Raw genomic sequence first — 25,544 nt, 5'->3', positions numbered from 1 at the left:
AGTTTGCCTGTGAGTTTTTTCAAATTGTCACAGATCTCCAAAACTTTTTCCAGTATACTTGTTAAAAAAATATGTGTACAAATGGGCTTGCACAGTTCAAACCCATGTTGTTCAAGGGTCAACTGTATATGTATATCAAATCATCATATTATATACCATAAATATATACAATTTTTATTTTGAAAGTTATATAAAATAAAGCCACAGAGTGATTAGAAGATTTAAAAGAATAATAGAGCTTCTGATGCTCAACTTTGTATGATAGGGGATCTGAAGATGAGTACACAATGCCTCGTAACCCAGATTGTCTACTTGGATGTTAGTTTCTGTGGTACCGGCCTGTGAAAACGTTCCAGTCCAGGTTTAGCTTGGCTGTGGGATTGAGAACAGTGTTGTGCATGTTGGCTTGTGTTTCAGACTGGAAGCAGCACTTCCCTTCCACCGCTGGCGTGGAAATCAGAGATTTGCCAAGTCACTGTTGAATCTCCAGGGATAGGAAGTTGGACTTTAAGGACTGAAGTCAAACTAGCATTATTAAGGAAGGGGCAGGTTTCTCCATAGTTAATAATTTTCAAGAATAGTACAGCACGGCATTAGACTTGAGACCTTTAATAACCTGAAACTTTGAATTATATTTTTAGTTTATCCCGTAGAGTAGTAATTTCACTATGTACAGTAGAGAGTTGTCATTTTTGTTGGTTTGTTGTAAATTATTTTATATAGTATCAAAGTAATGCAAGAATATAGTTTTAGAACTTAATGCTAAAAATAGTGGCTTATAAGAACAACAGCAAACCCATGGCAGTTCCCTGGTTTTCTCCTTTTTTCTTCTTGTCCCCTCCATTTCATTCCACTTACAACTCCTTCAGGTATAGCTATCTTATTATTCATGTTTTTAGATGTCATCAGTATTCTCAGGCAACAATTTTCGCTCACTTATACCTTTTATTCTCCCCCATCCTTCATCACATGGTTTGGTACAATTTGTGGTTAATATCTTACTTAAAGTCTTCGTTATTATGATCATGTAACTATTATTCACTGCTGAGTCAAGTAGTATAGTATGATTGCATTTCTTTTCTTTTATAATTAGTTGTTTTTCATGGAGTAAATATTTGTTCCATCTTGTTCTTGCCTCTTTAGCAAAATCTTTTACAGTCTCTTACTGTGTGTGTTTTCCTGAAGACATCCCTTCCAAAACCCTCTGACTTCCTTTGTTTGTGGTTTTTAATTTTTTTTTTCTTCAGGAAGCTTTTAGAATGATCTCATCATTAGTGTTGTTCTGAAATGTCTAGATGATATGCCTTGATATGGGTCTTTTTTTCATTCGGTGAACTGGATACTTGGTGAACCCTTTCAGTATTTGGAGATTATGCCCTTTGGTTCTGGGAAGTTTTCTTGTATTATTTCTTTTATTATTTCCTACCTGTTATTTTCATATTTCTTCTTTCTTTCTGGAATCCTGTTATTTGGACTTTGGATCTCCTGGGCTGATCCCCTAGTTTTTATATCTCTTCTATTATGTTTTCCAGTGATTGTCTTTTCTGTTCTTTCTGAGATATTTCCTCAACTATATTTCCCAACTCTTTCACTGAATTTTTTTCCATTTTATCTATTATATTTTTAATCTCTAAGAGCTCTTTTTGTCTTACGAGTATTCCTTTGTTATAACATTCTTTCTTATTTCAGAGATGCAGTATCTTTTTTTTTTTAATGTCACAAGGGAGAAGGGGTTGAGAGATAATAAACCTGGCTGCTAGTATTCTGGAACTGGCCAGGGTTCCCCCCATTCTTAGTCCCTCCCCTCCCCTGGGCCTGGTATCCCCACATTTAGAGAATCTCTGTTTCTATTTCTCCAGAGATTTTGTATCCTATATTTCTTATAGGGATGTGGGAGGGTTGTCACTTGATCATATCAGTTGGAGGTTAGCAATCTAGGGGGAGGGTTACTACACACCACTTACACAAAATTTCAGCTGATTCCTCCATTTTAGGCTCCTGCCTTGTCTCTGATTTCTGAGATTTCTTTTGCCTTTAGTTTCCAAGTCTTTTCTGGTATTGGGTAGATCAGCTTATTTTTTGTTACAGGCACTCTGGTTAGACCTTCTTTCTCTCTGTTAAATCATTCACCATTCTTCCAACTTATCTCCTTTTCATATATTGTGGTGTGTGGTTACAAATACTTCTGGTTTCATGGAAGATGAAATTTGTGTTCTTTGTTTTCTGTGTTGTTTAGGGGGTAATTTTTGAGAGGTGAAGGGGTGAGAAAGGCCTTTATTCCATCATCTTGAAACCAAACATCCTTACGATTGTGTTTTAGGTATTCATTTAAGCCCAAATGAAGACAGTATTATTAACAGAACCAAGGTTGCAGAAGGAAGACTATTCTTAATTATGACTGATCTTATTAGGCAAATGAAGTAGATAGTAATCTATACAGTGTGATTTGAGGATCATCTGAATCCCCCAACTAAAATCATCTTAGAATCACACTTCCTAAATTTAACTAATGTAGAATATGATGAAGATTAGAATGTTTGAGTCGAAAAGGATTTCATCTAGTCCAGTTGAGAAACTGAAGCTGAAGGTTGACATTGAATTCACAGAAGCCCCAGGCCTTGTGAAATCTCCAGTTTCCTTTGACTGTAATGTTTACACTGTGGCCGAGTTTGGGTTAAGCATTTCTCTCTTCCTCAAAGAAATTTTAGATGCATTTACTCCTAGGAGGAGCAACACAGGAAACTAATAATTAGTATTAACTCATTTATGAAATTCAATTAATTCATCATTTCAATTTGACTACTGATGGCAGATCAACTTGAGAAAGTTTGTAAACTAAGTAGGAGGATTAAGAATTGGGCGGGGGTGGGTGGGTGGAGATAAGAATATCTCAAGGAACAATTGACCCCTTCCAAATATCATTTATGGTTTTCTCTTATCTTAATATAAAAGAGGTAAAAGGATCCTGGACAACATCTGAAGAGTAGGTTAGAACTTTAGGAATTTCTCATTACTGTGCTAGGATAGCAAACGTCTGTCTGTTCATGTTTTCTCCTTATAAAACTTCACAGGAAATGTAATGGGAGGAAGACAGCTGTTTTTGCAGAGCTCTCTGCTCTCCATAGGAAGGAATACTTTCAACTTCCTGGCTCAGGATTGAGATAGCCCCCTTCAGGCAATCAACACTACGTAGCTATCAGTCTGGCAGGGGAGCCAGAAGAGTGGCCTGTGCAGGGTGCACACAGAGGAATCTGGCCCCAGATAGAAGGTCTGGAGTTGGGAACTATGGGTGCCAAATTCACACTTGTGCATAAGGGGCTCAGCAGTGACTTTATGAGAATAATTAGGATTGTTATAGCATTTTGTCTTTAATTTAGTATCTAGGTCAGGGGTATTTGTCTACACTTATCTAGTCAGAAAATTTCCCCTATTCAAAAGAAAACTCCCCTCTTTTCTTTGCACTATTCAAATAATAGGTGACTATATGAATTTGGCCCTAGACCTTTTTTTAAAAATGAGATTTAAATGTCCACAAGTGCATGACGTGTTAAGGAAAGAGCATGACATTACTAAATATTCTACACCAGTTTTGCATTTCTAAATACATTTTGTCAAATAGGACTGATGCATATGGATTCTCTGTTAAAAAATAGGTCGCAGGGTGATGAGATGGGAACAAGAATCTAAAAACCTCAGACTTTTGACTTCAGATATGGATGACAATGATAGAAAACCAGATCCTTTTGCTTTTAATAACATTAGAAGTTAATATATATCTAATTGATAGTGACTAATATGTTTAAATAGCTGAATATGAACTTCTCTTGGGTCAGTAGAGGTTTTTGATTTTATTATTGAGTTCATTTTATCTCACGTTCTTGATCAATTATAGACTGAATTTGTATTTCATTTCTAATTTCATTGTCACTAATCTTACTGAAATAATAAAAATTTGTTTTAGAAAGTACTGAGTTTAATAAGTGAGTTTGTTTTTGAAGATAAGCTTAATTATTAACTATAAAAGCTTATTAATTCTAAGATGTATCCTCTGTTTGCCCTCAGATTATCCTGAAAAAATGTAACTTTATGTAAGATCAAAATCACAAGCTGTAAGATTCGTCAGTCATTTTGTGGTGTAACTAAGAATTGAATGTGATTAAGCAGAAATCTGTTTTGAAAGAAGAATGATTGTTTACATTACTTTAATTCCTGATAATTAATTTATATTAATGTATTCATGACATTCTTTTTTATAGAAGAATGACTCCAAATTCCCCTCCACCACTACTTCCACACATTATTTTATGTGACCAAGGGTATGCTTGAATCTGAAGGGGAAAAGTGTCTATTCCCTAGGTCTTCAGTCTTAACGCTTTAAGCACACACACATCTATCTGTGCCTCCGATAGATAGATATTCATCAGCCGTGTACTAACAGCCAGGCTTATAGAGATACAGAGAGACAGTCTCTGCTCTTAAGTATGTTACAGTGTTGTTGAGGAGACTGTCACGAAAGCAGATAATCACAAAGCAATACAATAGTCAGTTCAATGGAGTTACACACAAAACGCAGTTCCCGGAAACAGAAGCATCTAAGTTCTAGAAGGCATTTACCTAAACGCTTTTCTGGGCACATACGTTTAAGAAGCACCACCAAGAACTCATGCAGGCAGTGCTTAGAGGTCCTCACCTCTGCTCCCAGTGGACTTTTAGAGGGAACAACACACTCTTAAAAGCTTTTTTGCTTTTCTGGTCTTAGCTGCTAAAGGGTCTGGCAGAACTTTCCTGAGAGGGATGACGGGGAAAGCGATGAAGAGCAGAGACAGGAGCTTCTCTCCAACAACAGCTTCTCGTCTCCGGCTGAGTCATTAGGGCATATACCAAAATTAGCAGATTTATTAAAATGATGCATGGAGAATTCTGAATATAACACTGGCCAACAGAAACTCTCAGGAAATTAATGACTGTGGAGATCCAAATCTCTCTCCAGACTTGGAAGTTCTGGAATCTCCACATTCTAACCGTTTTCTGGGGTGGGACTCTTTAGGCATGAAAGTGACGCGTGCCTGTTTCTGGAGCGGAGTGCCTTGTCTTGCTGCTTTGGCCGCGGTCGTGACAGCATGTTGTCGGACTGTACGTGGTGACGGTAGAGGCAGGCTCAGCAGCAGGTGGTGTGGAAAGCGGCGCTACCCGTAGCGCAGTCCCCGCTACACCAGACAGTCGGGCTGATTGGGCTGCCTCGACTCTAGCCTTGCGCGCTGGTGCTCGTCGGGGCTACTCAAGTTCAGAGTGCCCCGCCACTCTACTGCTTCCCCTCCACGAATACACATATAAGAGATTTTTCAAAACGTGACATTACCGAGGCTGTCAGATGCCCTCTCCTCGTTCCGAGCACACTCACACGTAGGCGTAGCGTGTAGCTGTCAGATGTCTCCAGAGGCGACCACATTGACTGACAGGTGCCTGCTTCCCTGGAGGACTGTGGGGTTTGTCTCTTTTGTGACTTTTCATCTCTGACTTTCTTGTCCTCGGTCAGGTGCCTGCTGCTTCCCACCTTCATTACCACTTCCAATTATCACCATCCCTAATATGGTAGCTAACATGGTGGTGGCTCTCTGACACTTTTTCCCCCTCCTCTGTGCTTTTCTCACTACTTATCTTCCGTGGCTCCTCCTGCTTTTCTTGCCCTTCACAGAAGGACAGACCGGATCCTAGCCGGTGGGCACATTTGCCTCCTTCAGTGTGGTGAACTGATTAGTCAAAACAATTTGACTGTTATTCTTATTGCTTTGGCTCACGTTGTTGGTGGTGTTTACTTTGCTTGGTTGCTGGCTGGCTTGCTAGATAGGTTGAGTAGCTGCTTAATTCTTAGGTAAAAGATTTGAGAGGACTTCTTTAATAATGTCCATTTGTTGCTGAGTGCTAAAGAGCTTGTGATTCTACCCAAAGAGCCATTTTAGAAACTGTTTTTATAGAACCAAAGTATTCCAATACATAAGCTCAGCCTATATATATTTTAATAGTGCTATTTTGATTTGCAACTTGTTATTCGTTTTTCTTGTTCCCTAGAGACAGCATGGTAAAGTAGAGAGACCCTAGGAGAGAACCTCTGAGCTCTCATTTTCTAATTCTCTTCCTTTCAGTGACCTTAAGGACGTTAACATTCTGACTGAGTCACTTTATCTGTAGAATTAGCATCAATTGACAAGTATTTTTGAACATACACTGCACTATATTAGGCACTATAGAGGTGGCTAAGAAGTATGAAAAATAAGATAGGAAGCATGGGGCATTTTTTTCTCAACCAGACTTAGGGGACATGAATATCATAGGAGACAATAATCAAGGAGACAGAATCAAGGAGAGGGGAAAAAAAGTGTATAGATTTATGGGCAGACTAGCAATATTGCAAAAGGTCAGGCTGAAGTGGTCAGAAATGGTTTCAGAAAGGTTCAGAAGGCAACATTTCAGAATGAACGGAACCTTGCAGGTCTTCTAGTTATTACCGTGTGAAGCCTTACCCTCTGTTTCCGGAGGTGTAATGTAAGCTGGACCACAGAAGGTAGGAAGGATTTGAATTGGCACAGGGCAAGAATAAGAGTATGCCCAGGGATAGAAACAAAAGGAACATCCCAGAGGCAGGTGTAGCAGGAACAAGAAACCAGAACAACTTGTATGGGCAGCACGTAGCTCGCATAACAGGCCTTTCCCCTGAGCCTCCTACCTGCTGACTAGTGGGGGAAAAAAGTTAACCAAATGTTCAATCTGTGGTTTAAATTAGTTTTTAAAATTCTGTTTTGTTTTTTGCTTGCTAAACAGACATTCATTCTCATTCAACAAGTGAATTAAGCAACCAATAAATTAAGCAATTAAGTTAATTAAGCAATTAAGCAATTATGTGGGTTAGTAAGATGGGAATCCTTGACCTACATTATCGCAGGGATCTAGTCAACTAGGACAGTGTCTCCCTGTGCTGCGGAGCCGGTGTCTAAGGGACCTTTGCTTACTGATTCCTCCCTGCAATCTCCATAAGGGGTTGGAGTCTCTTTCTGGTCCGCATGTCCACCCCCGGTTCAGGGCACTCTGGAGGGATGCTGTGAGGCCAATTTCACTGCTCTTAGTTTGATAATATAAAGTAAGTTTCCTTTTTAAGAAATACTGTCTCACTTGGATAAAATTGCTCAGGCTCTTGGAAAGCCGCTCCTTCTCTTCTCTGTAGCATCTGGGCATTGGGGGAGGGGAGCTTATGTGTCCCCTGGAGGGAGGAAAGGGTGCTATTCTCTGACTCTTCCGGTCTCCGGGCAGTGTTCATTGTCTGCTGGGTGCTGCTTGTCAGTGGCAGTAACTTGATCTTGGCTGACTTGACTTTGTCACCCAGATGTGCTCTCTGGCATATGTGGTTTCAGCTCAGCTCCTGGGGGCTACAAAGCTGGGTACCTGCAACATCCTCTGTCCAGCTCACAGCCCCAGCGGTCGTCCTTAGTCTTGGTGCAGGCTCCCTGGCTCTCAGCGCAGGGTCCACACTACATGGAAGCTGAGGGTGGCTTGAGAAAGCCCAGACCATTCCCTACTTAACCAGGCAGGACTGTTCCAGATCTCCAAATCAAACAAGCGGGGCAAGAATCCCCCTACCCTCAGTGGTTCCTCACCTTACTAAATCCACATCTTGACTTTTACTTCCTTTCTGTTATTTCTTTCTTCTCCCGGGACAGTAAGCATCATGGCTTTGTTGTCAAAAGTGGGAGAATTATCTTGTCTGCATGATGAGAGCACTCAGTGATCAGGTTCTTTTGGAATTAATTAGAGAAATAAAGGAACTAAGCAGATTCTTCCTCAAGACAAGTTCCCTTTTCCAAAATTCTGCTTACAAAACCCCATTTTTCTTGCAAAAAAAAAAAAAAAACCACTAAAAATTACCTTGATCTCTCTATGTGCACTCCTCCTCTAAAATTTATCTTATTTCCCTCTAAACTCATGCAACTCTATACTGCATCCCTCCCCCACCCCAAGACTGAAGCAAGATGTCCCCGAGTTAACCAGGGTCAAGATCTTGTATTTGGAAAGGCAAAATCGAAAAGAACCTTGCTAATTTTTCAAAAAAATATCCTTGATGGTATAGGATATTTTATACTTGTACCCTTTACAGTACAGAAATAAACAGAATAATATGTTTATAAGACAGTGCAGAATGAATCTGAGGAGCAAGGAGAAGAAGGTTGGCTAGGGAGGGTGGGGCAGGCTGTCAGCATCCCTGAAAATCAGCTGGAGGACCTAGTTTGTTTTTGTTTTTGTTTTGTTTTGTTTTGAAGAGAAGCGTGACAGTAAAAGCAGAAGTTAAGAAGTGCAAGCTGCTGGGGATGTCTGTGGGGATGCAAAGAGGAAATCAGGAGCAGCACGAAGTGCCAGGAAGAATAGGAGTCAGACAGACCCTAGGTTGAATCCCAGTTCTGCATTTTACTCTGTATATTACCTTGGGCAATTTCCTTTGAGCTCAGTTTTCTTATTTATGAAAGAGAAAATAATACCTGCTTCCTAGCAATGTTACGAGAATTAAATATGAGAGTGCATGAGAAACAGACACATACCAGGAACTCAGTAAAGTTTCGTTGCCTTCCCTTGTGCCATCTCTGCCGGAAAGCCGTTCCAATAATCCAGCCTTGATGAGTTAAAGATCTGGAGGATAGCGCTGGCAATGAGAATTGGAAGGAAAGGTCCGGTACAGGAAACATTCCAAAGGAGAAGCTTCAGAACTTTGTGACTGACAGGATCAAGACAGTGAGTCACAGATGACCTTGAAATTGCTAAGCCTGAATAACTAGCCTGAGATGCAAATGTTAGGAGGGGGAGCTGGTTTAAGGGAGAACGTGAGTTGGGGCATTTTAGAGTGACCGGAGGACAGATGGTTGTACATGTGGGAGCTGAAGTCAAGTGAGAGGATAGGGCCCAGGAAGAGATTTGAATACTCAATTGAACAGATATTTACTGACTATCTACTCCCTGTGGGGCATTGGGTAATGACAAATAAAGCATGACCTTACCATCCAGGAATGTGGGCAGGGGTGGCCCATATGAGGGGGTATTTATTAATACTCTGTTTTTCAAAAAAGAGTTTAGATAACCATAAAATAGGTTTAAGACACATGGAATACAGGATAACTGATTTAAAATCTATGTCAGAAATCATTTAGGAGAAGGGGAAAGACTGTGCCAGAAACCTAGGTTAGGATACTGATGGTAATTGAGCATTTTTAGATCTAAGCTAAATTCCTGGGTACCCTGGGCCACAAAAAAAGACACGGGTATACAGTTCATATTATTAGATTAAGGGAAGCAAACTCATCTGGAGAGACAGGCTTCTTGATACACAATTCTAGGATGATTTTAGCACTTGAATTCTCATAAAAGGTACAATAGATACTATAATGGAAAACCTCTTTAACCCTTTAAAGGCAGTTTTGAAGGAAACATAGTAACCCTTTAAAAATATCAATCCTTGATAAAAGAAAGAGCATGACATTAAATGGTCACTGGTGAAGGCATTTTACAGGCTTCTTATTTACTGTGATTCAGGTGAATAGCTTCCTGAAGATCAAATCTTAAGTGGTAATAAAGGGTAGGGAACCTAAGTGAATGTAAGGCTGCTTGTCCCTTAGCCTGCACTGCTCAAACATGTTATTCCAACTTTGCTTTTGGCAGGGCCAGTGTGACAAGTGTTTACAGGCCTCCTAGCCTGGGGTCATTGATCCAGGACATCTCCATTGTTTTTATACTGGAGGTTTCCAACCTTCAGTGTGCGTAGGAATTGCAAAGGATGCTCATTTAAAATATATATTCCAGGGCCCCACCCCTGAGAGTGATTTAGTTCATCTAGAATGGGGCCCAGAAGTCTGAATTTTAACAGGTATTCCAAGCGATCTTGAGGCAGGTGGGCCTCAAGTCACACTGTTAGAAGTCAGATGAGTGGATGACAAAGTTACGAAAACTGAGGAGTGTTGCTTATATTTTTGCCTCTGAATAGAATGGAGCAAAGGATTGCCTTTGGGTGCACAAAAATATTTCTCAGGAAGAACTTTTTATCTGCTTAAGTGTTTGGACAAGTACTAGGAATCCAAAGTTTGTTTCATAAAGCATGAAAAAATTTTTTTGCCTTAAGATGTATGGTCAGTGTCTTACTCAGCTTGGGCTGTCATGCCTAAGTACCACAGGCTGGATGGCTTAAACAACGGGAACATATTTTCTCACAGTTCTGGAAGCCAGAAGTCTGAGATCATGGTACCAGTATGGTCAGGTTCTGGTGAGTGCTCCCTTCCTGGCTTGCAGATGGCTGCCATCTCACTGTGTCCGCACAAGGAGGGGGTGGTGGGAGGGTAGGGAGAGCAAGCTCTCTGTTTTCTCCTCTTACAAGGGCACTGATTCCACCATGAGGGCTCTACACTCATAGCCTTATCTAACCCTGATTACCTCCCAAAGACCTCATCTCCACATACCATATTGGAGATTAGGGCTTCAACATATGGATTTGTGGTGGTACAGAGTTCAGTCCATAGCAGTCAGCTATTACCAGCCATCCATATCAGCCAGGAAGGAGCTTGCACACGGTGCTTGTAGGGCAACTGATTTAGGTCAGTGGTTCTCCAATGCTTTTACCCGAAAGAAGGCCCTGTCCAATGCACCCTTGCAGTGCTGAATGAGTTGACCCACTGGGTGAGGATCTAAAGGTAAGAAAATGTCTGGCAAAATGATTTTAGTGTTAGCATTACTAAGGTTAGGCATCCTCTCCCATTCACCCTCACTCTTTCCTTATTTCTCATGCCAGAGGAGATGCATTGTCAAGACCAGCCGAGATTGAGGCCATGCTAATGCATTGTGGATGAACTGATTGTGACTCATACCATTTTATCAGTCCAGATTAATGAAGCTTATCTTAATAGAGTAAGGAAAGTTAAAAAAAAAAAGAAGACACTTCTTATGTGGATTCACCATGAAGACAAGTAGCACCAAGTCAGTACTTTTATTTTGAAATAGCAGTATAACTTGTTCTAACTGAAAAATCTTAATTCACACTTAACTCAGTGTTAGAATCTTTTAAAGCCAAAATCAAAATGGCTCATGTGACTTGTGTTGTATAGTACTAAAACCCCACATTTCAGCTCAAATACACAAAACAGAGGTATAGGTTCCAAAAGAAGAAGAGATACTAAGAAAAAAAAACTTTAAAATACTAAGAAATGCAAAGAAAAAATTTATGAAAGAATCATTTTCTGGTATTTTCAGATCACTCTCTTTTGGGAGAAAAGGTAGCGTTTTTATGAGTGATTTTCTTTGTAGGTAGCAATCATTAGATAAAAAGCCCTATTCCATTAAGATGTGACACTTGAGTAATGAGTTTATTTCCCCAAAGATAACCCATCTGAGATAGACTGGAATTCTGCAGACTTACATATTCTGCATATATATTCTGTAGTCATAAATAATGTCAATATATTATCAATGGTAGGCACAAAATTCATCATTTATACAATATGGAAGCTCTAGCCATTTGAAGAGTACCGGTTTGTAGCTTAATAGTAATATTCAATCTAATGAAGTCAGTACTACTAATGTAATAAGTATGTCAACTTATTACAATGACAGTATTTTTAAGATTTTTAAAGACCCTTGTCATAAAGTTTGATCTTGAAGCAAAGGTCTCTTCTATGCAGTTCAGTGAATGCTATTTCCCAGTTCTTGTTCACCTAAAAAATCATCATTCTACAAACAAAGACACACACACACAACACAAAAAAACACACACAAAACACACACCCCCAACCAGCCTTGCACCTCCTTGTTTCCCACACACACACCACACACTTTACACACCTCACTCCACACACTATTCTACACACCACACCTACTAATAATAGTCAAACATATGGCATTTATTTAGCTTCAGAAAGATTATAGTGTAATGGTTATGTATAATGTAATATGTACCTATATTTAAAAAATTTTTGTCAACTAAGGGATTAAGATCTTTTTTAATTTAAACATAAATTTTATTTTTAATAAAAATATTCAAACTATGGTTAAAACTATTCAAAATGTGTAAAAGCTGTAAGTGAAAAGTAAGAATCTCCCTTCCCCTGTGGCTCCTCAGTTCCACTCCCCAGAGCCCCAGGTATAAATACAATGAAAGGCTTCTTGTATTGCTTTCTAGAAATTCCTACACATAGATACATGTGTGTGTACATATGTGTATATATAAGTATATTCATATAAATGTGTGTGTATATATAAATACTACATTTAATTTTTTAAAGTTGATCACCTGACACTAGTTGAGCTGTTAGAATGGGGGGCCTGTCACAGCACCCTCTGCCCTTGGACAAGTTTACAAGCTTGTCAGGGGACTTCTTTGGTTTCCTTATCTCTGTAGGTTTGCCTGGCCACATTTCCTTGGTCTCTATCTGGGAAACCTCTGCCAGTGGCTTCAGTGCTCCTTTCTTAATTTGGGGCCCACAGAGCTGAGAACTGAGGGGACACTGCTTCCCGCCTCTGAGTTCACCTGCTGGAGATGCTCCCTAATGCCAACCTCCAGGCCCCCCGTGGAGGACAATGCCTCTCTAGTTAGTTTTCAGCCCCTGACTATGTGACTGCTATTTTGTCAGCGGTAGTTGCTTTATTCATAAAGTAATACTAGTGATTTTTAAACCGTAAATCATACCATATCCTTTTAGTTCAAAGAGGTAACCATATAATATTGGTAATTAAACAACTCATTACAAAGGCACAGTTATTTTCAAAAAAATAAATCTAGATTGATATTCTCATTTTATAATTGCTAAATCTTGTCTGTGTTATTGCAAAAAATGAATCTGGTAAGTTTTTTGGAGGGGTGGGGGAGTGGAGTGGGATATCCTTAAGAGAAAAAAATAGCAAATCTAAGATCCTGAAAGATAATAATTGGCCTAAATACTGGGCTTTGTGTGTGTGTGTGTGTGTCAATGATTTTATTTAGTTAAAAATATGCAGTGACTTGAGAGGATTGTTCTGGCCTAATTCTTGAAAATTTTAATCTCTTTAGCCTTCAGGCCTAGTGCTTTGGTACCAGGTACCTGCTCGCCCCTATTTTCAAGACTTTTAAAAGCCGTAGTAAGGTTATTTCCACAAGGTATGATGAGTCCCATCTTTGCCAGAGTCGCAAGGGAGACGCGGGGTGTCTGGAAATCATTTATATTATTATTCCTTGTGAATGTCATTTTCTACGGAACAGGAACTCTTGTTTTGAAGGGCTTCCGGCCCCTCTCTGGGTTCTAGCAGCCCGTGTTAGGTACAGGTGTAAATTTCAGGCGGGTGTCAGCAACGGACCTGGCTGTCCTCGGGCCACAGATGTGCGCGGTGGATGCTGTGTACTCCAGAAATGGCCCGACATCTGGGAGGAAGCAATATGCCCTAATATCATACATCTGGGTTTGTTTGTTTGTTTTTTTTTTTCTTATTGCTGTTGCTGATTAGGTCAATGGAGGAAAGCCCTTCCCTGAGGCGCAAGACGGTGATGCGCGAGAAGGGCCGGCGCCAGGCTGTGCGGGGCCCGGCCTTCATGTTCAACGATCGGGGCACCAGCCTCACCGCCGAGGAGGAGCGCTTCCTTGACGCCGCCGAGTACGGCAACATACCGGTGGTGCGCAAGATGCTGGAGGAGTCCAGGACGCTGAACGTCAACTGCGTGGACTACATGGGCCAGAACGCGCTGCAGCTGGCGGTGGGCAATGAGCACCTGGAGGTGACCGAGCTGCTGCTCAAGAAGGAGAACCTGGCGCGCATCGGTGACGCCCTGCTGCTCGCCATCAGCAAGGGCTACGTGCGCATCGTGGAGGCCATCCTCAACCACCCGGGTTTCGCGGCCAGCAAGCGCCTCACCCTGAGCCCCTGTGAGCAGGAGCTGCAGGACGACGACTTCTACGCCTACGACGAGGACGGCACGCGCTTCTCCCCCGACATCACCCCCATCATCCTGGCGGCGCACTGCCAGAAGTACGAGGTGGTGCACATGCTGCTGATGAAGGGCGCCAGGATCGAGCGGCCGCACGACTATTTCTGCAAGTGCGGGGACTGCACGGAGAAGCAGAGGCACGACTCCTTCAGCCACTCGCGCTCGAGGATCAATGCCTACAAGGGGCTGGCCAGCCCAGCGTATCTGTCCTTGTCCAGCGAGGACCCCGTGCTCACCGCCCTGGAGCTCAGCAACGAGCTGGCCAAGCTGGCCAACATAGAGAAGGAGTTCAAGGTAAGCTGTGCGCTCCACCCCGGCTGCCCTGCGCGCTCTTCCCCTTCCGGGCTGCCGCCAGGCGCCTTCCGTAGTTTGCTCCCGAATCAGTTTCGCCCAGTGGATTTAAAACCGCGAGGGACTGGGAGCGTCGTTCACAAACGACCTGCTGATTTTCCTTTCTCACCACGGAGCTGTGATAAATTCGCTCTGAGGATGGGTATATGCTAGATCAGAGAGCTGTAATTACGGTGCTGGTCTGTGTTCTGGATAAGCGTTAAGTCGTACACGAGACTTCTCTTTTGTTGAAGGAGGGATGTGGTGCAATCGTCTCCCTTCCAAATTCTTCCTCTTTTGTACTTGATTGTATGGTGGCACCCAATACAGAAATAGTATTAGTTTTGCATGCACTGTTTATTGGGCCAAACATTTGTATATCTTTTTTGAAAATTTATTTTATTTTTGGCTGCATTGGGTCTTTGTTGCCATGCGTGGGCTTTTCTCTAGTTGCGGCGAGCGGGGGCTACTCTTCGTTGTGGTGCGCGGGCTTCTCATTGTGGTGGCTTCTCTTGTTGCGGAGCACGGGCTCCAGGCGCACGGGCTCCAGTAGTTGTGACTCTCGGGCTCTAGAGCGCAGGCTCAGTAGTAGTGGCGCACGGGCTTAGTTGCTCCGCAGCATGTGGGAGCTTCCCGGACCAGGGCTCAAACCCGTGTCTCCTGCATTGGCAGGCGGATTCTTAACCACTGCGCCACCAGGGAAGCCCTTTGTATATCTCTTTAGACTGAAAGTCAAAAGGCTAATATAAAATTTTAAGTGAATGACTAAAGTCATTTTATTTGTGACAAAAATGGCTGTACCTGAAATCCACAAGTGAAATCCACAATATTCAAAATAGTGAGCCATAGACATGAGGTCAACCCAGAAATATAAGGACAGCAGATTGATTTGCTTTAATAGATTTTTTTGTTTTTTTATGAGTGAACTTTTTTTCTGGACATCAACTCCAGTCAAGCAGAATTATTTATTTTTATAAAAAACTATACATTAATAGTGGAACATTTTTTAAATTTAATTGTTACAGCCTGCTGTGCATTTTGGATGGTTCTACCTATTAAATCTGGGGCAAAAGGAGATTTCGTAGATCAGGTGAAAGTCAGACTGTTTTTCAGCAGGTTCTTGCCTCCCGTTATCCACCTAAGAGAATGATTCTAGGCATAAATTCCTTGAATTATTTTCTGTATGTTGAGTTAATCTTTTTAATTTAGTGTTGTGGTATCAGATCACAGAAAAAGTGATGATTCTGCTTTTCAGATATTATTGCAGTCTTTCACACTTAAGTGTTACACAAATGCAACTAACAATATAATTCAAGGGAAGTAGTTGAAAGAAAATGGTAGGAAAGTTTTGTGGGGGGTTTTTCCCTTCTGTATGCACCAAATTCCCTCGACATCCATCAACACTCATCTTGTCCTTCTGGAGATCTGGCCTTAGATAACAAATAATTTTATTTGTTATTCCATTGCATTCTTTTCTAATATAAAAGCTACACATATTTATTGTAAAAAAATTGGAAAATGTGGGAAAATAAAAAGAAGAAAATGAATATCACCTATATCTACTCCCGTTGAAAAGATTCATTATGTGGTATTTGAAAAGATTTATTTCCTTGTACCTAAAATGAATTATCATTTTTTTGACAGAACTCAGGTAGAGCAAATTTAAAACTTCAAATTCTGTTTGAAGAGAATAGAAAAGTGTTCAAAGTCTAAATGTCACTTTATTTCAACTTAGTAATAAAAAGTATAATTCTAAATTTGTTAATTCACTATTCCAAGTGTCACTCAAACCTTGTTTTTAAGCGTTTTGCTTGATATATACTGAAAGTCTGTAGAAGAGGTTCTACAAAAGGGAATGTTCTAGATTATGTTTTTTGTTTTTTAATATATATTTATTGGAGTATAATTGCTTCACAATACTTTGTTAGTTTCTGTTGTACAACAAAGCGAATCAGCCATATGCATACACATGTCGCCATATCCCCTCCCTCTTGAGCCTCCCTCCCATCCTCCCTATCCCACCCCTCTAGGTCATTGCAAAGCACCAAGCCGATCTCCCTATGCTATGCTGCTGCTTCCCACCAGCCAACTATTTTACATTCAGTAGTGTATATATGTTGAGGCTACTCTCACTTCGCCCCAACTTCGCTCTCCCACCCCACGTTCTCAAGCCCATTCTCTTTGTCTACCTCTTTATTCCTGCCCTGCAACTAGATTCATCAGTACCTTTTTTTTTTTTTTTAGATTCCATACATGTGCATTAGCGTACGGTATTTGTTTTTCTCTTTCTGACTTCCTTCACTCTGTATGACAGACTCTAGGTCCATCCACCTCACTACAAATAACTCAATTTGGTTTCTTTTTATGGCTGAGTAATATTCCATTGTATATATGTGCCACATCTTCTTTATCCATGCATCTGTCGATGGACATTTAGGTTGGTTCCATGTCCTGGCTATTGTAAATAGTGCTGCAGTGAACATTGTGGTGCATGTCTCTTTTTGAATTACGGTTTTCTCAGGGTATATGCCCAGTAGTGGGATTGCTGGGTCATATGGTAGTTCTATTTTTAGTTTTTTAAGGAACCTCCCTACTGTTTTCCATAGTGGTTGTATCAATTTACATTCCCACCAACAGTGTAGGAGGGGTCCCTTTTTACCACACCCTTTCCAGCATTTATTGTTTCTAGATTTTTTGATAATGGCCATTCTGACCGGTGTGAGTTGATACTACATTGTAGTTTTGATTTGCATTTCTCTAATAATTAGTGATGTTGAGCATCTTTTCACGTGTCTCTTGGACATCTGTATGTCTTCCTTGGTGAAATGTCTATGTAGGTCTTCTGCCCGTTTTTTAACTGGATTGTTTGGGGTTTTTTTGATATTGAGCTCCATGAGCTGTTTGTGTATTTTGGAGATTAATCCTTTGTCTGTTGTTTCATTTGCAAATATTTTCTCCCATTCTGAGGGGTTGTCCTTTTGTCTTGTTTATGGTTTCCTTTGCTGTGCAAAAGCTTTTAAGTTTCATTAGGTCCCATTTGTTTATTTTCATTTTTATTTCTGTTACTCTAGGAGGTGGATCAAAAAAGATCTTGCTGTGGTTTATGTCAAAGAGTGTTTTTCCTATGTTTTCCACTAAAAGTTTTATAGTGTCTGGTCTTACATTTAAGTCTTTAATCCATTTGGAGTTTATTTTTGTGTATGGTGTTAGGTAGTGTTCTAATTTCATTCTTTTACATGTAGCTGTCCAGTTTTTCCAGCACCACTTATTGAAGAGGCTGTCTTTTCTCCATGTATGTTCTTGCCTCCTTTGTTGTAAATTACGTGCCCATATGTGCGTGGGTTTATCTCTGGGCTTTCTATCCTGTACCATTGATCTCTATTTCTGTTTCTGTGCCAGTACCATACTGTCTTGATTACTGTAGCTTTGTGGTTAGATTATGTTTTAATAATTTCCGAAAGATGGTGATGTATGCAATTCTGTCCAGAGAAGTAGTCTCAGTGAAGCAATGTTAAGAAAATTTGTTATTCATAGTTTTCCCCTTGAAGCCAGCTAAACCCATATTGATAATACTTGGAATCTCCTTTACCCTGACATAAAGAGTCACCTCTGATAACCTTTCAAAGGTGGGAAACTATTATAAGTGAAGAGGCAAAAAGAGGAGAAAACACAACTGAGTTTAAGAAGGCATCCATAAAGCTGCCAAATATCTAAGGGTATGCAAAAATCATCTAAATCTCACAGTTCCTTTTTCTGAATTATATGGAAAGCAGTCGTGTAGCATAACCATCTCTGAGCCAAAATACAGACACTTCTTTGGAAGTTACAGTCTCTAAGGACTACAGGTCTCTCTCCCCTGACTAAATGTTCCTTTTCTTTCCCATTCTCACTTGTCCTTGTTATTCTTTTCTTATCTGCCTTCCTTTCACCTCTTTGCCTTCTCATCCCACACTCATGTCCACCTGTCAGGGCTTTAGACAGACAGAGAAAATAGTGCTTTCACAGCACTGACCCAGAGACTCAGAGCTCTGAAAGGGCAGGAAGTGAAGCTTATTTCTGTGGCAGGGTCACTTAATTTGCCCTATTCCATGGTGTTCACTATATTCTTTCCATAGAGGCTTTGAGCTCAAAGTACTGGCCTTGAAATGAAAAAAAAAAAAAAGACAACGTGTTCCCTAGTGAAAAAGACGTGATTTTTTTTCCATTTCAGACACGTGTGACTATTTTATCTTATCAATGGCCTGTAAGATCCAGTTTCTCATCCCTCAAACTGCCATCACTTAGGTGCTTCACGGAAGGTTCTCAGCCACTGTGCAGTTTTCAAAGTTCCTTGAAGAGTGCAGGAGGCATGGTGCCGAAAACATGTGAAGGTCATTACCCCAAGGGTTGAACATTCTAGGATATAGATATAGATAGATTAATGGAGGACAGCTTGGTGACAGGTTATTAAAGAAGTATTTTCGATGTGCAAATGCTATCTGAAGCTATTTTGAGAAACAGAATATTGGACAGGATGGATTCCATGTCTAATCCTTCAAATGTCAGTGGCAAGGAAGCTGGTCATTTAATAAACTGAAATTTACTAATTTCCTAATTCTGAATCAATGATGCACTTTTTTTTTTGCAAAAAAAAAAAAAACCATTTGTTTTCTCCGTGCCTCAAATTTCCCCTCTTTAAAGCAGAAAAACAATTTCAACCTATATCACAGTAGGACTGTAAGGAAGAGGAAAATGAATGCAATCCAAAAGCAAGATAGCATTTCATAGCAGGAAAATACTCTAGGAATCATCTGACTATACACACCTCTCATTTTACAAATGAGAAAACAAAGACTGTAGCCAAGGTCCCATCTGCTAAGCCTAGATTTCGGTGCCTTGGGTCCCAGTCCTAGCTATTCTATGTAACATGCTGTACCTGGTAACACTGAAGCAATTCTATAGTATTTGATGTGTACCAAGCACACTCAAAGCATTTAATCCTCATAGTAGCAATATTAGATAGGCTAATTCTCATCAGAGAGGCTAAGTAACTTCTATAAGATCACACAGTGGTAGAAGCAGTAAGTGGTAGAAGCAGTGTTTGAACCTAGGAAGTCTGGTTTCAGATTTATCCTTTTAATCACTGCACTATCCTGCCTCTTTTATTATTAGGGAAAGGATCTGACAGGACCACGCCTGCTTAGAGCTGAATTTCAGTTTTCCTGTTAAGGATAAAAAGGGATTAGAATGATGATTAAACCATACACATTAAAAACCCGCTGAAGCCTGTAGACAGGTTGTGATGAGGCCCGAGCTTCGTTGTTCTTCCTCTGGCTCGAGCACGTCTTCCAGGTTTTGAGTTCCTGCTCTGTAAAGTGGGCTGCAGATCCATCTGGTAACTTTGTGGAGGGCCATGGTAATGGAAAAGCGGTGAAGATGATCAAGCAAAACGAAATTAAGACAGTGTCATTAGAAAATTCAGACCAGATAAACGGTCTGAGTTGTGAAGCAACATGAGACAGGACCTCATGGTAGAACTGACAGAGTCGGCTCATGTTGCAATTCAGACTTTAGATAGTTCCTTTTGCAACTGAGGAAAGGCCATCTTTAGTGGTGCTCTCCATCTTTCCCTGAGACCTCTGCATATATTGGCAAATGGTATCCCACAACCCCAGTAGAAGAAATCGCTATTACCTCCAGCTCTGATTATTTTCTGTACTTGGATAGCAGACTTCTTCCAGCAGGAAATGTTTAAATTGTTATGAAAACAGTGTTGTCCTTGCAACTTGGTTACCTGTTTTTTGCTTTTTGACTGATCTTTTAGTGGATATGAAAAAGCCACAAAGCTTTCCTTAAGATCGGATAATTTTACAGATTATAATTTTTAAAAATAATGAGTTATTATTCAGGTATTACTGCAAAATTGGTTCCTATGTTTTCTTCAAGAATAGAAAATAGTCTGTTTTATTTCTGATCAATGGAGAATTGGCCATCCTGTGTTGTACCAAATCTTACAGAACAGTCTGAACTGACGAGTAACATGAGGAAATTTCATCTAAAAAATTGTATTAAAAGGGGAGCTTTATATGGAAACAGACATGGATAACACTTCTTCTGGATGCTATAATAAAATATTTCATTAGTCTTTCAGGAATGGAAGGCAGATGGATATTTAACTGACACTCTGCATAGAAACCAGAGACTGAACATTTTATTAATTTTATCAGTTGCATGGTACCAACTTGAATGGAAACCAAAGATTGAAGTTTTTATTCATTTTATCTGTTCCCTTATGAGGGGAAAAGGATTAACTGCAACTGTTCTTTATCTGGATTTCTGATATCTGAAATGGAAACTATTCTAGTCTGTGTCGCCTTTAAACCGTCTCTCCTCTTCTTGTTTATTTTAGTTGGTGACATGATTTTTGCCCATCAAATCAAGTTAATTAATCATTTAAGGGGAAAAAAATTGAAATTCTTCATGTCATTTTTAAAGTATGATTTTTGGAAGCCCAGAAATTCTGCTGTGCTAAATGTTACTCAGTTATTAGACATATACAGTATCTCAGGACATGTTGGAATGAGGGATTCTATTTTCCTCAAGTGCACCAAATTAGATTATCATCTGATTAATTTTCTTAATGGGCTAAAATTTTAGTGAAAGCCGTAGAAGTGGAGCTGGGGGTTGCAAAAGTAAGGCCCTTTCCCAAGAGATGGTCATTGACACCTAGACTGGAATCAATGGGCTAGAAATAGAGCTCCATTCAGTAGGTAACAGGGAATGCTGACAGCTGACTTCCTCATACCAGTCCATGGCACTATATAAATATGCTAATGAAATTAAAGATTCACGGATTATTTTTAGCAAGGTGTTAGTTCCAGTAGCCTGAAAATTTTTCTCTCAGGTATTGATATTCTGCAACCCTTGAGAATTCAATTACATATAATCAGACATTTCTCTCTCTCTAGAAGCTCTGCAGGACATTATAATGTGCCCTTCAGACAAACAAGAAAAAATACCCTCCACGTTGGTACCTACCCTTCTCTTTGCCTTCACTATGAACCAACATTCTCAAACACAAATGTGTATCAGAAACACCTGGAGAGTGTTTTAACACAGATGTGGGCCCTCATTGTCAGTTTCTAATCAGGACACCTGGGGTGGGATCTCAGCATTTACACTCCTAACACATGTCCAGGTGCTACTGAGGCTGCTGGTCCGAGGACTACAGTTTGAGAAGCACTGTCTCCAATGAGGCAATGGATAGTAAACCAGACAGGCCATTTTCATACATAGTCAATCTTCTATGCCAAATTGCCACTTAATTTAAAGAACTTTCACTGTAGAAATGGTTTTGTTTGAGTTTTAAGAAAACTATTGTTCATCTGTACAAGAAAGATTCTTTCGATTCTTTGGTCTTTCAGCATTAGCATTTAGCCAACATCTCTTAATATAAATCAGTCACTGACATGCACACCATTTTCAGAACTGTCTCACATGGTTGTACAGGTTGTAGAAGGTGCTGGCTAAGGGGGTAGGTGGGAGCAAATCCAGCCGGTATCGAACTGAACAAAACTAGCATCCACCTGGGGGCTGCAACTTCCTACCCAGACGTAGGGAGACTTTTTCTAATTCACAAAACCCCTAAACACTTTCCATTGAATTAAAGCACATTCTCTGTATTAAACTCTAAACCTCTTGGTCTTAGAATGACTATCGCAAGCTCTCCATGCAATGCAAAGACTTCGTAGTGGGTGTGCTGGATCTTTGCCGAGACTCGGAAGAGGTAGAAGCCATTCTGAATGGAGATCTGGAATCGGCAGAGCCTCTGGAGATGCACAGGCATAAAGCTTCACTGAGTCGTGTCAAACTTGCCATTAAGTATGAAGTCAAAAAGGTGAGTGGCCTACTTTCGTCCAGCTCCATATTAGTATAAACATGTAATATCAACTATGCCATAATCCCAGGAAAGATTTTAAAATAATAGCAGTAATAGACATTATTGATAAGAAGATTTATTTTACTTCATGAAAGAGATTAAATGAAGTATCATGGTAAAGTTGTGAGTCAAGTATCTAGCTCTGATCCTTTCCACTTTTTATCCATTTTTGGACCTTGGATAAGTCATAAAACTTCTTTAAATTTCATTTTCCTCATATAAAAGGAGAATAATACCTCTTATCTGTCTCAGGGTCTTGGTGGGATTTCAGTGGATTAAGATATGCAAAAGAACTTTGTAAACTGCTCATTAAAATGCGGTTAATGATAATAAAATCTGTTACTTGTAAACATTTTTGTAAGGCACTGTTACTTACATTCGCATGTTAATCTTGCAATAAGCCTTTGTTATTATCCATTTCACATATAAAATAGGTGTTCGATGATGAGATTTCTATTCTATAAGGAAACCGAGGTTCACCAAGCTTAAATGACGTGTCTAAGATCACACAGCTATGGAATTTTATGCAGTTGCCAAAAAAAAAAAAAAATTATGATTACTTTTTTACTCTGGTTACTGCAGATAGAACAGTTATGTATTATGTGTTTGCTACTTGTATGGGCCTTTGAAATAATTCATGTAAATTGTAGTTAGGACGTTTCACTTATAATAAAAATCTCAGTTATCCAGAATCTAATCGCGTATACATATTTTATATAACTTAAATTTTTGTGCTTTAAATCACGAAGAAGTAAGCTGTTGTCGGGAATAGATCTGGTTTCGTGAACTGGTCAATCTATGGAATCTTCTGTCCTTCCTGCAGTGTGACATGGTGCACAAGAGGGCAGGCCCTGGAGCCAACTTGCAAGAGTTCAAGTCCTGACTTGTCTTCTCTGTGTGACAGGGCAAGTCACTTGATCAGTCTAAACTTCGTTCTGCTTGTTGGTAGTGAGGACAACTACTGTTGCAGTTGTTTTAAGGATTACATGAGCTAATGCAAGTAAAGTAATTAGCACAGGCATAGTACATGGTGATTGCTCAATAAGTATTAGCTAATCACATTTCTGCATTTGAAAATTCATTCTCAGAATGATGGCTCTTAAACAAGTTCAGTTCTTAGTCATCAAAGACATTTCATGTGTATTGTGCTGGTTCTCGTTCTTAGTGGTAGACCATAGCCAATTTAAACAGAAAAAAATTTAGTTAAGGATATTAGGAGGCTCACAGAATCATTAGGAGAGGTGGAGGAACAAGCTTATCTAAGCTGTGCTTGCAGAAAGCTTGCCCAGAGCCAGGCCCAGAACTGACCTGGTAAGGGAGTTTCTGTGGCCCAAACAGAACAATTCTGCCTCTGCTGCAGATGGCCAGCTCCCCACTAGCAGAAAGGATGCCCTGAGTGCAGCCTGTTATAAAAGGCCCCTTCCAAGTCAGAGGTCTGCCCATGTGCCTCTGACCAGTGGAACCTAGGCCAAAGTTTGTACCCTAGTAGCAAATGAGGATGGGGGAGTCTCTCTCTCTCTCTCTCTCTCTCTCTCTCTGTCTCTCTCCCTCTCTCTCTCTCTCTCTCTCTCTGTGTTTCTATGTGTGTACACACACACATACACAGTTCTACCACAATGTAGAGAACTTCCACATTGTAGTGTTCACAAGATTATAGCCAGCCATTAATGACAGATCTCCCCTCTACTTAATAAGATAGTGAAATGTGAAGATTCTCAGTAAATCTTGAAGTAAAATAACTTTTCAAGGAATTGTCAGTTACAAGGTAAATGAATTGGCTTAACTGCCCTCCTTTCAGAGCATTCTTGCTAGTTGAAGTTTTGCTGTATTGGAAGAAAAAGATAGTTTTGCATAAGATTGATATTAAACTGTTTTTAGAAAACTGTCTGGACATTTATTCACAGATCTTACACAACAGGCATCTCTCCTCTTTAGCACCTGAGCGGAGAGAATTGATTTCGGTTGTCACTGGTTCTTTATCATTGCGTTGAAAGTGTCATATTAGCAGAGATAGCTCATCTACAGATGTGCTTCTGTTAACCAAACTGTCTTGCAGAGTGAATGTCTTCTTGCATGTTGATTTTAAATAAATGGATGTGTAGGTTACAATGTATGAGGTGTCAATTAATAATAAATTTGCTATCAGTCAACTACCAGGAAACAGCAACAACAAAAATATATTCGGAACTGAAAGGAGATTTAGGACTTTGCAGGTATTTCTGGTTTTGTCTGTTTTATGCTATAAAAGGAAAATTAGTTAAAATCTTTGATTTGGAATCTTCACCCAATAAATGTATATAAGAACTTTATTCTGGAATGCCCCCCCAAAAGCCCCAGTTCCTCTTTCTTTCTCTCCAAGGCTTCCTTCATTCTTCACTCAACACTCACCCATCTCCATCTAGCAAGGAGCAAAAATACCCCCACCCACTTCTGCTGCTTCCTTTTTCCATCATCTCATTTCTAGTCCCCAGGTAAAATAACCTCTTGGGTTATAATGATTCATGAACCCTACCCACTGTGGCACTGAAGTAACCCATAGCTACATGCATGGCATTGGGATTTCAAAATACTGTATATGTTATGAATTTCCCCCCCCCCCGATAATATAATAAACTTGTATATGTTCAAATCAACCCATAATTCCACCAAGGAAACCAGTTTGATTAATGTTCATTTGTTTAGGTCCCATAAGAGACTCAGGGTGTCTCTTCTGCCATCTGCCCAAGATCTACTCTCAACTCTGATTCTGAGTCTGTTGGGTTCTTTCTGGGCTCAGGTCTTCCCTAGGAATAACCATGAGTTCACCTTAGGCCTTAGAGACTCAATGACAGTTAATGAAGAAAATGAAAATATAAAAGATCTGAATAGGAGAAGTCTGAACATGAATTTAATGTTTATGTGGGAAAGGATTTTTTAATATAAAAGCAGTAGAAGAGATAAAAAACAAAAATATAAATGGTTTGACAACATGCAACTTAAAACCTCTGTACATCAAAAAGATCATAAACAAAAAAGGTGAAGGGCAAACTGGGAAAAATTTTTTCTATACTATAACTTACAGAGGATTGATATTCTTAATATCCAAAGTATGCAAACAAATTTATAGGGAAAATTTCCAGAGCCCTGTAGAAAAATAAGCAAAAGGCTTGGATAGGTAATTCACAGAAAAGAAAATTCAAATGGCTAACAAACATATTTTAAAATTTCAAACCCTCTAGTAATAAAAGAAATGCATGCTAACGTACAGATACCATCTCCTCTCGCTCAAATTATTAAAGAATTAAAAATTACAATTCTCAGTGCTGTTGGTGAAATGAGCAA

At 39.9% G+C, this 25,544-nt stretch overlaps 1 protein-coding gene across 4 annotated transcripts in view; it reads left to right on the top strand.

Moving 5' to 3' along the window:
• TRPC3 (transient receptor potential cation channel subfamily C member 3) overlaps positions 1 to 25,544 on the top strand; it is an 84,834-nt gene that overhangs the window by 8,887 nt on the left and 50,403 nt on the right. For all 4 annotated transcript variants that reach the window (XM_082462777.1, XM_082462776.1, XM_082462778.1 and 1 more), the window contains exons 2-3: positions 13,498 to 14,269; positions 21,993 to 22,181. In XM_082462777.1, the coding sequence (XP_082318903.1) occupies positions 13,498 to 14,269; positions 21,993 to 22,181 (961 nt within the window). The remainder of the gene's footprint in view (positions 1 to 13,497; positions 14,270 to 21,992; positions 22,182 to 25,544) is intronic.

The sequence above is a fragment of the Balaenoptera physalus genome, assembly GCF_965194825.1.
Source record: "Balaenoptera physalus genome assembly, chromosome: 5".
Lineage (NCBI taxonomy): Eukaryota > Metazoa > Chordata > Mammalia > Artiodactyla > Balaenopteridae > Balaenoptera > Balaenoptera physalus.
This window is presented reverse-complemented; position numbering and strand designations above follow the sequence as displayed.